This window comes from Phycodurus eques, chromosome 7, assembly GCF_024500275.1.
Source record: "Phycodurus eques isolate BA_2022a chromosome 7, UOR_Pequ_1.1, whole genome shotgun sequence".
In the NCBI taxonomy this organism is placed as follows: domain Eukaryota; kingdom Metazoa; phylum Chordata; class Actinopteri; order Syngnathiformes; family Syngnathidae; genus Phycodurus; species Phycodurus eques.
This window is the reverse complement of record NC_084531.1, coordinates 1,571,440-1,589,625: the sequence shown is the minus strand read 5'-3', so window position 1 is coordinate 1,589,625 and position 18,186 is coordinate 1,571,440. Positions and strand designations below refer to the sequence as shown.

Sequence of the window (18,186 nt, the reverse complement as noted above, 5' to 3'; positions counted from 1 at the left end):
AGTCGGTAAATATTGGTTTGTGCACGTGAATAAATGTTACAAACGGTGTGCAAGTATGTTGACAACGGCAAGCATGGGAGGCAATGTGCTGGTCACAATACACAATCCTATTGGTCGATGTCAAGGTGCGCTGTCGGAGAGTTGTCGTTGATATGTCACACTACTGTCACAGACGCATAGAGACTGGACCCAAGAGCAGGCGGCGGCTGAGAGGTTGTGATGAACAGTTTATTGAAAATGGAAATATACAGTGGGTACGGAAAGTTTTCAGACCCCCTTAAAATTTTCACATTGTTATATTGCAGTCATTTGTTAAAATCATTTAAGTACATTTTTTTTCCTCATTAATGTACACACAGCACCCCACATTGACAGAAAAAAAACGTAATTGTTGTCATTTTTGCTGATTTATTAAAAAAGAAAAATTGTAATATCACACAGCCGTAAGTATTCAGACCCTTTGGTGTGACACTCCTAGTTCTAGAAAGTCAACCATCACTGCAGCCCTCCACCAATCGCGGCTTTATGGCAGAGTGGCCCGACAGAAGCCTCTCCTCAGTGCAAGACACATCAAAGCCCGCATGGAGTTGGTTAAAAAACACCTGAAGGACTCCAAGATGGTGAGAAATAAGATTCTCTGGTCTGATGAGATTAAGATAGAACTTTTTGGTCTTTATTTTAAGTGGTATGTGTGGAGAAAACCAGGCAATGCTCATCACTTGTCCAATACAGTCCCAACAGTAAAGCAGGGTGGTGGCAGCATCATGCTGTGGGGGTGTTTTACGGCTGCAGGGACAGGGAGACCAAGTACAGGGATATCCTGGACGAAAACCTTCTCCAGAGTGCTCATAACCTCAGACTGGCCCAAAGGTTCACCTTCAAAAAAGACAATAACCCGAAGCACACAGCTTAAATACCGTAGGAGTGGCTTCAACAACTCGTGACTGTTTTTGAATGGCCCAGCCCTGACTTAAACCCAATTGCGCATCTCTGGAAAAACCTGAAAATGGTTGCCCACCAACGTTCACCATCCAACCTGACAGAACTGGAGGGGATCTGGAATGGCAGATGATCCCCAAATTCAGGTGTGAAAAACATGAAAAACAATTTAGGGTTTAGTGTGTGACATGCACTCTCCTCCAAAAAAAAATATACATATATACAGTGCAAATTTCCCCATTGTAGGACTAATAAAGGTTATCTTATATTTTAAGATTTATTGTATTCATTTAGTTTTAAATTTCATGTTGATTTTCTCAAGTGATGTTTGTGCAGGCAGCATGGTGAAAGACTGGTTGGCACATCCGCCTCACAGTTCTGAGGACCGGGTTTCAAATCCCGCCCCCCCCCCCGTGTGGTGTTTGCATGTTCTCCCCGTGCCTGCCTGGGTTTTTTCTGGGTGCTCCGGTTTCCTCCCACATCCCCAAAACATGCGTCGTAGGTTAATTGAAGACTCTAAATTGCCCGTAGGTGTGACTGTGAGTGCGGATGGTTGTTTGTTTGTATGTGCCCTGCGATTGGCCGGCGACCAGTTTAGGGTGTACCCCGCCTCTCGGCCAAAGATAGCTGGGATAGGCTCCAGCACGCCCGCAACCCTTGTGAGGATAGGCGGTACAGAAAATGGATGGCTGTATGGATGTTTGGGCTAGTAGCCGCTAGCACGATGACAGAAAAGCTACGCGGTTCCCATAATTCATTGTGACATGCAAATTTGAATTATTACAGTAAAAAAGGAGTTTGTCATTGTTATTAATGTGTGTATGTTACTCGTAGTTTGTTGAATGTATGTGTTATTTAACATATGTGCTTATTTCATTTCCATTTATGGTTGATTTATGGCACTATGTCATTATCAAACCTTGAGTGTGTGAGGGTGTGTGTAATAAGGTGACCTCCCATTCAATTCAACTGAATGTTCAGAAACGAAACGAACAACATGTACCTCGTTCCTAACCACCTCACCTCTGTGTTGCATGGAGTTGACCAACTTCTTGCACCTGTGCACAGGTATTCCAGCCCAGTATGATTTGATCACATTTCAAATGTTCTCTGCATGTCTTGGTTTTGCCTCCGAAACAGCAGTAATCCAAAAGTTTTCTTTCAGATTCAGAAAACCTTATTCGTGGCCACTCCCTAACTTTCATTTTGTTGGTCTGGAGCCAATATGCTTATTGTGTATTTTATCACAGACTGAATTACCTCACCATTTGAACTCCATACTGTTATTATTTTAAACAGGGCTCTTTCAATGTATTATTCAATTAGACTCAGGAGCATGCACAACATGAATGTTGGGAATTCTGTTTTTATGACTCAACTACACCTATTGGTAAATTATTTATCATGTAGTGTTACAATTTCTACCAAAAATACTGTTTAAGCTGGTTCGTCATGTTGGACTGCTATTATTTTGAACACAGCTATAAATTACAGGTATTCCATGCAATGCATCTGGAAAAGAATGCACAAAAGCAAGCAGGCCGTTTTCATACTTCATGTAAATGGTATTGTCAAAGCACCAGCGAGCAATTTAAACGTGTGGTTTGCTGCCAGAAAGTAAGGTATGAAATTGAAACTACAGTTTTCAGGCTCGATCCCAACTGTCAGTTCCAAGTCAAAGTTTCATTTGCCACACATTCAGACTAGTAGCCTACTGTTATTTCCTGGCCTCCGTGTCTGGTACCCTCACAAGAGATTGTATTCATCTGTATTGACATCCATCAGTTAATAACCACAACAAATCGAATCTCAGTAAATACTGTATGTGCTGGTCAAAAAGTCAGAAGACTTGCATGTATTTTATATCAGAGAAGGCTGATGGCAGCAACAAAACAGATTGTTGTCGCAGAAGGCATCCACACCTGCTGCCACCGGCCTTCAGTTAACCAATTAAAGTACAGTACAGATGTATCATTTTGGACATCATCGATGCACCTCACATTCACTGCCACACAACCGAGAATGTCATTTTCAAGATAAAAATAGAACACCAACGCTTCTGCCCCGCCCGTCATCCATATGGCTTATGGTAAGCATCTCCACCTACAGTATCCTGACACTGAAACATTCACATTCACAGTCCGAACTTAAAATCGGAGTCTCCTTACCTCACAGTAACTTCTGGTGGTTGTTTTTCTTTTCTTTTCCCCTACTACTTGGTGTGCTTTCGGAATAAGTACTGTAAATGGTCAAGGAATGAAGCGAGACAGAAAAAGAGTTAGTCATTTGATCCTGCCTGTAATTAGGTTGACTGAGGTGTTTTGCGATTAAAATGAAACGGTTTAACAGACATCATCTCACAGCAGTAGAATACACAGCCCAGTTCTATTGACTGATATGTTGCATGGATGGACGGAAGGAAGGAAGGAAGGATGGATGGAAGGATGGAAGGAAGGAAACTTTCGAGCATATTTTCCAGCACCATTTTGCTTTTAAATTGTATGTCATTCAGAATGTTCAGTGCTATTTATGTTATTGCTGTTGTTATGATGTTTTTTTTTGCATGTCAAGCACATATGCAATCAGTGTATAATTATACTCTAGATATAAAAGCTGTCTGGGGGGTTACCTTCGCTGTGTGTGTGTTTATTTTTTGTGAAAGAAATGCTAAAGGGGGCCTTGGGGCAACAGCAGCAGGTGATTGGAGGGCACATGTGTGATGTGGTCCAGAGATCAAATACATTTTTTTTTTTTTTATACAGTATGTGTGGCAGCAATGTTCCTTTTCTCTGCTTCTGATCAAGGCTGGGACACTCTTGGTTCATTAGGTACACGCACACACATACACACAATCACAAATGCTTGCATTTGGATGCAGATAAGATGTGGAGTTTATTTCACTGTTAATACAGCAGGACAAATGTGTCTTATTATGAATTATATTTGGTGTGTGTGTGTGTGTGTGTGCCTGTTTGTGTGTGCCGTCCCCCATTTCTGTAATGAGGTCAATCTCCTGCGTGGAGCTAAAACCTCTGTCTTTATCACTGCTGCATGTTCACAGGATTATTCTCGTTTTTAACCCTCCCCAGCCATGGTAATAAAAATGACAGACAGTTCCCTACGACATAGTTTGCTCCTCATGTTTAAACCTATATCACTGTAAATCTTTTTTACTTGACGAAAGAACCAAAATACTAATATATAATAGAGTTGAATTGGTTGAGTGTTTTTGCTTATGGATTCACCCATTTTCCTGTAGAGCCACATAAATACACATTTGAATCTAGTCGCAGTCTGTTCCACCAATTGCTAACACCCCCCTGCCCTCTGTTCACTTCACACATGATGTGGCCCACCTTTTTATCCATCTGTCGTAACAGTTCTGTGTGACTGTGTCTGTGCGCATTGTGAGCTTTCATGCAAAGCTGGAGCAGTGTTGATCAACCGGCCAAGCCAATGGCATATGGCCATGTCCTGGGGTGCTCTGGCATGTTGGAATGCAGGATAACAAACTTAACGGAGAGGAGTGTCAGCACACTACCCTACGTAGGTATTGGAACAGTGAGGCAAATTCCATTAGTTTTGCTGTAAATGGGTTAAAAAAAAATGGGTTTGACATTAAAATAGGAATATAAGAGAAAACTAAATATTTCAACTTTTCTTTATAGGTGTTTACATCTATGTCGGATACACAACTTCTTTGAATCCACTAATCTTTCATGTGAGCAAAAGTAGAAAGTGACTGACTGTGTTTTGTTACCCAGGTATGTCTATTATATTGATTATTCGAACAATAAATAGTTCTTAACTTGACAGTCAAGACACAAAAAAAAAAATACCTTATTTTCACGACCACATCACAGATGGCGGCTTTTGAACTTTGCGTCAGTAGCAGTCCTGATGGTTCTTTTCCTCTTTGGCCCCGACGACACGACGCCCACAATTTCCAAAAACAATTTGAAATGTGGACTCGTCGGACCACAGAACACTTTTCCACTTTGCATCAGTCCGTCTTCGATGAGCTCGAGCCCAGAGAAGCCGGCAGTGTTTCTGGGTGTTGTTGATAAAGGCTTTTACTTTGCATAGTAGAGTTTCAAGTTGTACTTACGGCTGTAGCGCCAAACTGGTTTTGGTTTTCTGAAGTGTTCCTGAGCCCGTGTGGTGATATCCTTTACACATTGATGTCGGTTTTTGATGCAGTGCCACCTAAGGGTTCGAAGGTCACGGGCATTCAATGTTGGTTTTCGGCCTTGCCGCTGACATGCAGTGATTTCTCCAGATTCTCTGAACCTTTTGATGATATTATGGACCGTAGATGATGAAATCCCTAAATTCTTTGCAATTCTACGTTGAACATTGTCCTTAAACTGTTCGACTATTTACTCACACACTTGTTCAAAAAGAGGTGAACCTCGCCCCATATTTGCTTGTGAACGACTGAGCAATTCAGGGAAGCTCCTTTTCTACCCAATCATGGCACCCACCTGTTCCCAATGAGCCTGTTCACCTGTGGGATGTTCCAAACAGGTGTTTGATGAGCATTCCTCAACTTTCGCAGTCTTTTTTGCCACCTGTCCCAGCTTTTTTTGGAACGTGTTGCAACCAAGTTTATCAGTTTGAACATTACATATATTGTCTTTGTAGTGTATTCAATTAAATACAGGTTGAACATGGGTTGCAAATCGTTGTAATCTGTTTTTCTTCATGTTTAACACAACGTCCCAACTTCATTGAAATTGGGGTTGTGTAAGGACAAGAGTGTAATTGCTTTAATGAGTATTCATGATCATTTATGCACAGTTTGAAAGGCAACTTATGTAAATTGTTCAACTCACATTTTTATGAAGTTGTTTATATCTTTGCTGTTATGCACTTTTATTTTTACAGTTACATTTTATATCAAGTTTTTCAAAATAGGATTTTGCATTACTGTTTCAGCACGCGAGACATTTAACCTTATAAAACAGCATGAAAAAGTTGCTAAATTAAAATTGTCTTTCACATTATTGATAAAATTATATGAAAATGACCCATTGCTTTGTTTTGCAAGCCAAAATGTCAAAAGTTGATATAGACTGGACGCAAGAGCAGGCGAAGGCTGAAAGGTTGTGATGACAAGTTTATTGAAAAAAGGGGAATGGGGATGGTCCTTGAGCTGTGGTGGCGGGTTGTTGAGACGGAGAACGTGTGGCAGGCGGTGACGAGGACAGGCGACTGGCTTGGCGGCGTACTGTACTGCAAAAGAAGCTTCACTGCTCTGGCAAGGTTTTCCGGGTTCAGGCTGTCTTAAAAGCAGGTGGTAACGAGGGCTGATTGGTGACAGGTGCGCAGCCGAGGAAGGTGCTGGAAAGGGAGAAGGAACGCAAGAGGGTGCAAAGCGCCACCCGGGCTCCGACAGTAGAACTGCTGGGCAGCTCATGATAATACCCCTCTCTCAAGGCACGCCTCCTGGCGTCCTGCCAGGCTTCCTTGGGTGAGTCACATAAAAGTTCCTAATAAATGAGTCGTCCAATATGAGCTTCCGGGAAATCCAGGAGCGCTCCTCCGGACCATACCCCTCCCAGTCTACCAGGTACTTGGAAACCCCTCCTCCTGGGCCTCACATCGAGGATGTGCGAAATCGTGAAGGCCGGATGGTTGTCGATGACAGGGTGGTGGCCGGAATGGGTGCGGCCGGAGGGCTAAGAGCGCAGGTGGAGACAGGCTTGAGTAGTGACACATGGAATGTAGGATAAATCTTTAGAGACTACAGAAGTTTCAGTTGGACAGACGTGGGATTGATAATTTTCTTAATAGGGAAAGGACCAATGAAGCGCGGAGTGAGTTTGCGGGATTCTGTTTGGAGTGGGAGGTCACGGGAGGAAAGCCAAATAGTTTGACCCACCTTGTATTCAGGCATAGGCGAGTGACAAAGGCCATTTATTTTTTTACGCAGATCGGACTAAAGCTGCCCTGACGTCCTTCCAGACAGCCTGGGCCCTCTCGCGGTGATCCCTCACCGCGGGAACCACCACCGCCTGCTCCTGTTCCCTAAATAATGGAGGTTGGAAACCGTAGCAATCCATGAACAGGGACATACCTGGAGCGGAGCTGGTGAGGGAGTTGTGGGCGTACTCAATCTACGGGAGGAATGAGCTCCAGGAGGTGGGGTTGGGTGCGGCAACGTAGAGAAGGCCAATTCTAGTGACTGGTTTTCCCTCTCCTTCTGGCCGCTGGTTTGTGGATGGTATCCCGACAACAAGCTGGCTGCTGCGCCCACCGCTTTACAGAAGTCCTTCCATACAAGAGAGGAGAATTGAGGACCTCGGTCTGACACAATATCGATGGGAATTGCGTGGAGTTTGAAAGCATGTTGGACAAGGAGGTTAGCCGTTTCAAAGGCATCGAGGGTAGTTTAGGGAGAGGTACGTAATGGACATATTTGGGAAAACAATAGTAAAAATGATAGTGTTACCTTCAGAGGGGGTAGGCCGTTAATGAAGTCCAAAGCGCTGTGGGACCAAGGGCAGCTCGGGATAGGCAAGGGCTCGAAGGCTGCAGGCACGGAAGGAGTACTGATGGGAGGAAGGTCGGATTGCATCCTCGAGGAAAGGAGAGAGACTTGATGCATGAAGGAGTGTAGGGATTCCATGATCAGAGCCTGGAAGAGCATTTTCCTGTCGCCCTATGTGGGCACCTTGGAGGGTGAGTGCATCTTTTAACGCCTCCAGGGTTGCTGGGTCCATGAGTGGCCAGAGTATTCTGTCAGCTCCATCCATTCATCCATCCATTTGATGGATGAATGGAAGGACCGGCGATTGAACCCCGGTCCTCAGAACTGTGAGGCAGACGCTCTTACCAGTCGCCCACCGCTCCGCCATTCTGTCAGCTCATGACACAAAATTTGGTTACTAGTGAGCTTCAGGTATCCCACCGCTCAAGTGAGAGATAGAGTCAACGATGCACTTTCAGCCATTTATTGAACAAGACTAAGAATCAAACACAGAAATATAAAATGAGAATGCTCACAAGGAGGTGCAATACGCACACACAACCCGGGAAGTTTCCCAACCTGACTCCAGCCCCCCTACTTCACTCTCTAGGCTACACACAAATCCTACAGTTTGTACCATAATTACACTTTATGAAACCAGTTGATTTCTAATACAATAATACAGTGCTATCTTTCTTTACTTAAAAAAAATTAACAAAAAATGGTGGTGTTTTTTCAGGGAACATTTAAATTAATTTTATTGGTAAATTTAGTCACAAGCTTGGTCTTGAGTCTTTACAGGTACAAGCTTGTCACCCAGGTATGTTTTGGGATAACATTATAATGGCCTAGTTGTGCTGTTTTTTGCATGTATCCTTGGGTGTAGTGAGAAGTAACTGGAACACAGCAAGACATGGGGTCGATTGCGCTCAGTCTTTCTCTGGCACCCCCCTTTGTTTGTGTGTGTGTGCATGCATGCGTGTGCTTGAATGGTTTTGTGCAGACAGCTCTCAGCTGTGGAAGCTGGTTCACAGGCCGGTTAGAGCTGATTTATTTCCTTTTAATCGAATTAAGATGTGCAAACAAGACCTCAGCAAGCACACGGTACCTATTACAGAAACATGAGGAAAAGACAGAAGCAAGTTGGAAACAAATAAGGCACATAAACTGAAAAACGTAAAGAGCTGCATGTGTGTATTTGTCAGATACCATGCCTCTCTGTGAGAGGGTGGCGAGAGCTCAATCAGCCATCATTTCTTTGTTATGAATTGTCTCAAGTTTAGTTCACTAGTTCAGGACACCATCCATCCATCTTCCATAGCTCTTTCCCTCACTAGGGTCGCGGGCGTGTTGGAGCCTATCCCAGCTGACTTGGGGCGAGAGGCAGGGTACACCATGACCCCCCTCTTGCCCGAAGATAGCTGGGATGTTGTGGGAGGAGTCCCGTCCACGGGGCCGCTCTCAGGTGGGCTCCTGGGCCCGACCCCGCGTTCCGATTGGATGGTGTGGGGTCCTCAGCCCCCGTGGTGCAGTAACAGCAATTACAGGACGCGTCTTATGGTTATTGTGCATGCGAAACTGTCAATTCACCTGCATGTGGTCGCAGACTAACATCCCTGGGACTTATTCGCTGGGTGTAGGGCCACTCACTCATTGCGACAAATCACTTATAACTATGGGAATTTCTTGGGTATCCCTTCACTTACACTCTGGTCCTGTAGATGTTTATAATTTACATATCCACTCCCACCACACTTCAGTTGTACCGCCGGGTCCTGGATGCTTCCCCTTCTGTCCCTGTCCTGTCCAGTCCTGTCCTATCTTGTCCTGTCCTTCCCTCACAGGGTGTAACATGACTGCCCCATACAACACTCAATTCTATTGCGTCATTGTACTCTGTACTGTATATAATGATTTACTTTCCTCACCTTGTTTACAGCTTGTGTCTTTTCTTTTCATGTCTTCTTTTCCTGTATTATTTAGTACATTTTCACTCTCTCTCCTTTTTGTTGTTTCTGTGACTCCCCTTTAAAACTTTATTCTGTTGGCCTGAACGACTGTACTTAATAAATATCCATCAGAATACAAAGAAACCACAGGGGCAGCTTAAAAAGTTCACTGTTCCGGCATAAAAGAGATACAGATCCTCCGTTCTACTTGATATAACAGCCGAACAGGACAAAAAAAAAAAAAAAAAAAAGAAAAGAAAAGACTGAACCATTACTTTTGGTTGTATTTGGCCATTCTAACATCGTTTAATGAATATAATTTGCAGATTTTGTGGCTCATACTATAGCCACATCCAGTATGGCAGACGCGCTGACGTATCCCACAGAAAAAGCCACCCAGCTCAAGACATTTCTATGCATTCTAATCTACAGTCCTAATTGTGCAGACACTGTGTGCTGATGTTCACGCTCCAGCACAAGTGATAAAATGATGATGCACACAGGAGCAAACACTATTTTGGGTTTTCTGCAGGTGGATGATTTCAATTCAGATTTTCTTTCATAAATTCGTGGAGGATTCCTTTAAACATTTCATATTGTATTTGAAAGTAAGCTTCAACCCAATGTCTTTTTCCATGGACTTGCAAATAGTTTTCTTCCATGCAGAAATAAAAGAAGGAAAAGAAATATGATCTTCTCTTTAATTGTCAAAAGGCTTTTGTGGCTTCCATGTTTCCTTTACTGTATGAAATCAGAATCATCTTTATATGCCAAGTATGTCCAAAATCACACAAGGAATTTGTCTCCGGTAATTGGAGACGCTCTAGTACGACAACAGACAGTCAATTGACAGAGAACACTTTTGAACGATGTATCTTCTTCTCCTTTCGGCTTGTCCCGTTAGGGGTCGCCACAGCGCGTCATCCTTTTCCAAGTAAGCCTATCTCCTGCATCCTCCTCTCCAACACCAACTGCCCTCATGTCTTCCCTCACGACATCCATCAACCTTCTCGTTGGTCTTCCTCTCGCTCACTTGCCCGGCAGCTCCATCCTCATCGTCCTTCTACCAATACACTCACTATTTCTCCTCTGGACGTGTCCAAACCATCAAAGTCTGCTCTCTCTAACTTTGTCTCCAAAACATCGAACCTTGGCTGTCCCTCTGATGAGCTAATTTCTAATTATATCCAACCTGGTCACGCCGAGAGCGAACCTCAACATCTTCATTTCCACTTCCTGTTGTCTCTTCAGTGCCAGTGTTTCTAATCAGTCCATCATGGCTGGCCTCACCACTGTTTGATAAACTTTGCCCTTCGTCCGAGCAGAGACTCTTCTGTCACATAACACACCTGACACCTTCCTCCACCCGTTCCAACCTGCTTGGACCTGTTTCTTCACTTCCTGACCACACTCACCATTGCTCTGGACGGTTGACCCCAAGTTTTAAAGTCCTCCACCCTTGCTATCTCTTCTCCCTGTAGCCTCACTCTTCCCCCACCACCCCTCTCATTCATGCACATATATTCTGTTTTATTTCGGCTAATCTTCGTTCCTCGTTTTTCCAGTGCATGCCTCCATCTTTCTAACTGTTCCTCCAGCTGCTCCCTGCTTTCACTGCAGATCACAATGTCATCTGCAAACATCATGGTCCACGGGGATTCCAGTCTAACCTGTCAGCCTATCCATCACCTCTGCAAAAAGGAAGGGGCTCAGGGCTGATCCCTGATGATGTCCCATGTCCACCTTAAATTCTTCTGTCACACCTACAGCACACCTCACCGCTGTCCTGCTGCCCTCGTACATGTCCTGTATTATTCTAACATACTTCTCTGCCACTCCAGACTTCCGCATGCAGTACCACAGTTCCTCTCTGGGTACTCTGTCATAGGCTTTCTCCTGATCTACAAAGACACAATGTAGCTCCTTCTGACCTTCTCTGTACTTTTCCATCAACATCCTCAAGGCAAATTATGCATCTGTGGTCCTCTTTCTAGGCATGAAACCATACTGTTGCTCGCCAATACTCACTTCTGTCCTGAGTCTAGCCTCCACTACTCTTTCCCACAACTTCATTCTGTGGCTCATCAACTTTATTCCTCTATAGTTCCCACAGCTCTGCACATCACCCTTGTTCTTAAAAATGGGCACCACTACACTTTTCCTCCATACCTCAGGCATCCTCTCACGCAGAAGAATTCTATTGAACAAGCTGGTAAAAAATTCCACAGCCACCTCTCCTAGATGCTTCCATACCTCCACAGGAATGTCATCAGGACCAACTGCCTTTCCATTTTTCATTCTCTTTAATGCCTTTCTAACTTCCCCCTTACGAATCATTGCCACTTCCTGCTCCACCACACTTGCCTCTTCTACTCTCCCTTTGCTCTCATTTTCCTCATTCATCAACTCCTCGAAGTATTCTTTCCATCTAGCTACCACACTGCTGGCACCAGTCAACATATTTCCATCTCTATCCTTAATCACCCTAACCTGCTGCACATCCTTCCCATCTCTATCCCTCTGTCAGGCCAACCTGTATATATAATTTCCTCCTCCTTTAGTGTCCAACCTGCCATACATGTCATCCTATGCCTCTTGTTTGGCCTTTGCCACCTCTACCTTTTCCCTGTGTCGCATCTCAATGCATTCCTTTCGCCTCTCCTCGGTCCTCTCAGTGTCCCACTTCTTCTTAGCTAACCTTTTTCCTTGTATGATTTCCTGTACTGTGAGGTACCACCACCAAGTCTCCTTCTCTCCTTTCCTGCCAGAAGATACACCAAGTACTCTCCTGCCTGCCTCTCTGTCCACCTTGGCTGCAGTGGTCCAGTCTTCTGGAAGCTCCTCCCGTCCACCGAGAGCCTGTCTCACCTCTTCTCGAAAAGATTCACAACACTCGTCCTGTCTCAGCTTCCACCACATGGTTCTCTTCTCTGACTTTGTCTTCCTAATCTTCCTCCCCACCACCAGAGTCATTTTACACACCACCATCCTATGCTGTCTAGCCACACTCTCCCCGACCACTACCTTACAGTCGGTAACCTCCTTCAGATTACATCGTCTGCACAAGATGTAATCCACCTGCGTGCTTCTATCTCCGCTCTTGTAGGTCACCCTATGTTCGTGCCTCTTCTGAAAAAAAGTGTTCACTATAGCCATTTGCATCCTTGTTGCAAAGTCTACCACCATCTGTCCCTCCAAGTTCCTTTCCTGGATGCGTACTTACCCATCACTTCTTCATCACCCCTATTACCTTCACCAACATGTCCATTACAATCTGCACCAATTACGACTCTCTCTCTGTCTGGGATGCTCAGAACTACTTCGTCTACTTCGTCTAGCTCCTTCCAAAATTTCTCTTTCACCTCTAGGTCACATCCTACCTGTGGGGCATAGCCACTAATCACATTACACATCCATCCATTTTCTACCGCTTCGGGTCGCGGGGGCAGTAGCTTTAGCAGGGACGCCCAGACTTCCCTCTGCCCAGCCACTTCATCCAGCTCTTCCGTTCCCAGGCCATTACACATTACACATAACACCCTCAATTTCAAGTTTCAGCCTCATCACTCGATCTGATACTCTTTTGACCTCCAAGACATTCTTAGCCAACTCTTCTTTTAAAATAACCCCGACTCCATTTCTCTTCCCATCTACACCATGGTCAAATAATTTAAACCCTGCCCCTAAACTTCTCGCCTTACTGCCTTTCCACCTGGTCTCCTGGACACACAATATATCAACCTTTCTCCTCATCATCATGTCAACCAACCCCCGAGATTTTCCTGTCATAGTCCCAACATTCCAAGTCCCCACATTCAGTTCTAGGCTTTGTGCTTTCCTCTTCTCTTTCTGCCGAAGAACCCGCTTTCCAGCTCTTCTTCTTCTGCTTTGACTTCGACCCACAGTAGCTGAATTTCCAACGGCTCCCTGGAGGTTGACGGCGCCGGTAGCGGACGTTGTTAACCCGGGCCACGACCGATCCGGTATGGAATTCTTTGGATGAACACTCATATTTGTTTGGCAAAGTTTTAAGCCGGATGCCCTTCCTGACGCAACCATCTGCATTTATCCGGGCTTGGGACCGGCCTAGAGTTTGCACTGACTTGTGCCCCCCATAGGGGTGCATTTTTGAGCGATGTATCATTGAACAAAAAAAAAAAAAAATCTTGAATAAACAGGGTTTTGGGAGTGCCCCCCCCCCCCCCCCCCCCTCCAAAAGAAAAGAAAAAAAAAGAAAATAAATGAACATTTAAAAAAAGAACATGCTGTGAATAGGTGTATCCACATGTGCCAGACTGCGAGTATGCGGGGGTCCACTGTATTTTGATTTTACTGTGTAACAGATTATGTACTTTTGTCTTTGGGTTATATTGAATTTTGTGTTCCTGTGTGCTTGTTGCGTTTTTGCTTTCCTGTGTAAAAACCAATTAGCTCTCTCCAGCCACTTGTGTCTTGTTCAGGTGTGCCTCGCAGTCTCGTCATTTCGTTTGTATTTGGCTTCCTGGTTTCTTTCAGTCAGTGTGTGCGTGCGTGGGTGGGTGTTAAAGTTGTTTATTTTAGTGAATCCTGTCTCCTTTTGAGATGGTAAAATGGATGCACAACAGGGTTTAAGTCTTGATATTGACTTGGTCAGTCTAAAACCTTGTACTTCTTTCCCCTTCATGAACATCTTGTTTTCGGAGTGAGTCTTATCTTGCTGTCCAAAGAAGGTTTGCCAATCAGTTTGGTTCTTTCCTTAAACTGGCAGAATTTTTTTTTTTTTATTGTAGATAAGTTCATTTTATTGCTGCTATCATGTGTTACATTAATGTAGATTAATAAATCCATTCCAGAAAGCCGTGTAAGCCTAGGCCATGACATTAACTCCACTGAATTTGACAAATAGGTTTATGTAGTATGTTTGGGATCAAGAGCAGATCCTTTCTTTCTCAAAGCTTTCTATTCCTCTTCTGAATGATAGTTAGCATCTTCTAGATAAGCCTCTGTATGTTAATGAATTATTCTGCAAACAATAGATTGTAGCGGTCGGATTTGCCGTCTAAGTTCCCAGTTGCTATCCGCATTGACAATTACAAAAGACTACAGTAATGAATCGCAATCGAATTTTTGCTCCTTGTACTATTCTGAAATGAAGACGTCATTGTCCACTGGCAGCTTTTTTGGGGTGGGGCGCAGATTTTGCCACAACACCAGAGAGAGGGTATGCAGACGCATTTTGCCAACTGCCTAAAAGAGGTTGTCAAAACGCCTCTTTTTAGTTTAAAATGGCTTACTTTAACCAGGATCTTTTTTGTGGCCGTGGTCGTGTTTTGCTCAGTCTTGGTGCCGTGAAATGCATAAATCCACGCTGGTTTAGAACATTAGCCGCTATTTAGCTGCTAGCAATCATCTGCAGCCGCTATTTAGCTGCTAGCAATCATCTGCCACAATGTGATGAATTAATCTTGCACAACTTTCTCTCATTCATTCTGCCATGGTCGCCGTCATGAACATCCGTGCAGCTCTTCAAGCATGGCCAACGGACGCCTTGTTCCACGGAGATTATCATCTCGGGGGAGACGGCTACGTGCATCCATGATTCATGATAGACTTCAGGACTTGGAAGCTACTGTACACATAGGCGCATACGCAGTAAATCAAAATGGTGACCGTAAAACAAGGGAAATATGGCAGGGCAGCATCTTGTCGTGGTATGTTATCCTTTGATTCGTTTTCATTTGTATCCAACATTTCTGACTCTGCATTTGTTAGTTTTTTTTGCCTGAACTTGAATTAGCACTGGTTTGTTCTTACTCCTTGTCGATTGTGATACCTTAACTCCTGTCCTCTGTTGGATATTGCTGGGGTTTTCTTTACTGCTGCTTTTCGTTTACCCATGACTCAGATTCATTTTCCAAAACCATGATAGAGAACACCCTCTTACAAGTGGGTATGTGGCTGTGTCTCATTCAAACTGTCATGATCGTGATTTCATTTAGTATCGTGGACTCCCCGCTATTTGCGGGGGATAGGGACCGTGACTAGCTAAAATCTGTGTATCATTGAAAAAAAGAAAAAATAATCTTGAATAAGAAGAGTTAAACCACCAGTAAGTGTTTTTTGGGAGTGCCCCCCACCCCCTAAAAAAAGAAAGAAAAGGAAGAAAATGAACATTTTGAAAAAGAAAATTCTGTGAATAGGTGAATGCACAGGTGCCAAACTGCGAGTATGCGGGGGTCCATTGTATTTTGATTTTACTGTGTAACAGATTATGTACTTTTGCCTTTGGCTTATATGGAATTTGGTGTTCCTGTGTGCGTGTTGCGTCTTTGCTTTCCTGCGTAAAAAACAATCAGCTCTCTCCAGCCACTTGTGTCTTGTTCAGGTGTGCCTCGTAGTCTCGTCATTTCGTTTGTATTTAGTTTCCTGGTTTCTTTCAGTCAATTCATTCCCGTATGTCGTGTCCGTCTCACGTTATGTCATCTCATGTAATGTTGCCTGTCGTGGAGAGTTTAAAGTTTTTGCACTTTTTAAGTCGAAGCATTAAGTCTAAATGCTGGTGCTCAAGTACCTTTTGTTTTGACTTTTTGTTAATAAATACCTTCTGTCTTGCCACCTTTGCTTCCCTGCACTAACTGGTTTCTGGACTGGCAACCTCTCAATGTTTAATATTTTTGGTGGGGAGTTAAAACAACGGACTTCTTTTTAAGTGGTATTTATTGAAGATAACAAATTGTGTTGCAGATATTAGCTCACAACAGTCAGTTCAAATTTAAACAATTTCCCCCAAACAAAATTTGCCAGATTCAAAATTATACAACTTTGGGGTTCTGCTTTGTTTGAAAACTACATGCACCTGAGCTGCAAAATTACACTTTGTCCCGCAGTTCACATTTCACCGTAGCCTAACTTTTCACATTTTCACCTTTATTAGCTCCACTAATTATAACCTTGCAATGTTCCTCTTTATGGGAGCGTTGGTCGTCCTGGGAATCCTGAAAAGCAAAAACATAATGATCCCTAAATAACTCTATATTACCCACATATACAGTAACCCTGTCTGTGTGTTTGTGTGTGGGTTGCCAATCGTTTGAAGTGCTTATTCTCGCAAAATTACAGTGCTGCCATAATAAAGTATTACTCTGTAATTACAAGTCAAGTCTCAGTAAATGTGTGTGTTTGTCTATGCAAGACATGTGAGGTGAAACTTTGAGAGTATGTGCCTCGCCAATTTCTGTGTATTTGCTTTAGTGCATTTTGAAGTAGAAACATGAAATTTGTCTTGCGTGCAGCGTGCTGAGGCGAGTGTCTGTATGTCTAACAATGCATATTGAGGCTGACTAAAAAGGAGAAATCTGTGTGAGATGTTCCCTAGTTATACTTCTAAATGTGTGACACCAGTGAGCTGTGACAAAGCTCACTTTGAAGAGCAAGCATCTTTGGCTGCAGGCTGTGTTGGCCTCACCTCCAGCCTCCCCAACCTGCTGAATGTTGCATGATGCGCGGACATCTCATGCATAGTGCATTAGCACAAACATGCCATTGAATGATATACATACTGCAAACCTGGATTTGCCTTCACTCACAAGCTGATAATCTATTTTTCATCAGCACATGCGGTGGGATGGCTTTTTGAGGACAGTCAAAATGACAATGGTGTGTGGAAACGTTCCTCACTCTAAAAGTCCTTTATTTGTCCGTTTGTTGACCCTGCCATTATTGTTTCTGTTTCTGTTTGACTTTGGACTTGTTTTTGTTTTTTGTCTTTTTTTGTTTAATTTATAAGTCAAGGCTATATGTCTTGAAAGAATTTGAGCAATTTATAAATCCTACATTTCCAATCCATTCCTGATGTTATTTTTTAATTAATAAGTGCTGCATTTTCTTGGTTTGCAGTATTCTTTTGAGTCGCAGATAAAGCAACATTTCTTCAAATCTGCTCTGTGTCTCCGTTTCAAATATTTGATTACGTTGTTGTGCCTTTGATCATACTTTAAAACGGACTGGTTGTTTTTTTCTTCGCCTGACACTGTCACCAATGTAAACAGTGTGCGTCAGTGGGGATGTGCTTTGGAGTATGCAAGCTGTGGAAAAAAAATCAAAAAACGTCCTGACCCTACAACTTCATTTATCACCCAGCCCGACCTGGAGGAAATAAACAAGTGGAAACAGCACAAAGTACAGTAACCCCTCGTTTATCGTGAGGTTACGTTCCAGAAAACCCCATTCATAAATTAAATCTGCAAAGTAGACACTAATTACTTATTATAATGTTAAAAAAGATGTATGTTTCACATGTGCAATTCAGTGCCAATATGTGATACTTTAGAGGGGTGCAGGTATTTGTCGCCTTGAGGTCACCATCCACACACACTACACAAGTACATGCCTATTAAAGGTGGGTGTGCTCTGCTTCAATAACATGAACAAAGGGCCATGCGGACATGGTGTGAACAGGCAATTTCCTGCCTAAAGTATTGACACCATTCCTCACACTGATGGTTTTGGCAATGCAGTCAGCAAAAAGCATTATATGAACCCAAAATTCACTGTGGTGATGTTTTTAACTACAGCACTGGAGTTGGAGAAAATCAAGCTAACCGTTGCTCTTTACTTGGTTGTCTTCCTGTCGATAATGTTATGAGTGTGTCGCTATTCGTTGGCCTAAAGCTGGTATTTGTGAATTTATTTCATAAAACTCTTGACTGTGGATTGTGTTTTATACAGTGTCTTTCCGGTCATATTCTTTGTATCCTCAAATAATTTGGTGACTTACCAATTGTATTAGTAGAGGTTACTCAGGAAGGCTTCTTTTTCTACGAAGAGCCCAACTGACCTGTAAAAAAA

The 18,186-nt window shown here is 43.4% G+C and overlaps 1 protein-coding gene across 11 annotated transcripts in view; it reads left to right on the top strand.

The window, feature by feature from the left end:
* Window positions 1–18,186, top strand: part of bcas3 (BCAS3 microtubule associated cell migration factor) — a 324,466-nt gene that overhangs the window by 186,997 nt on the left and 119,283 nt on the right. Inside the window, exon 23 of one of the 11 annotated variants that reach the window (XM_061680860.1) lies at window positions 14,862–16,697. The exons of the other annotated variants lie outside the window; for them this stretch is intronic. Within the exon in view, the coding sequence (XP_061536844.1) occupies window positions 14,862–14,938 (77 nt within the window). The 3' untranslated portion in view covers window positions 14,939–16,697. Of the gene's footprint in view, window positions 1–14,861; window positions 16,698–18,186 lie in introns of those variants that run through there. 11 annotated transcript variants of the gene reach the window in all.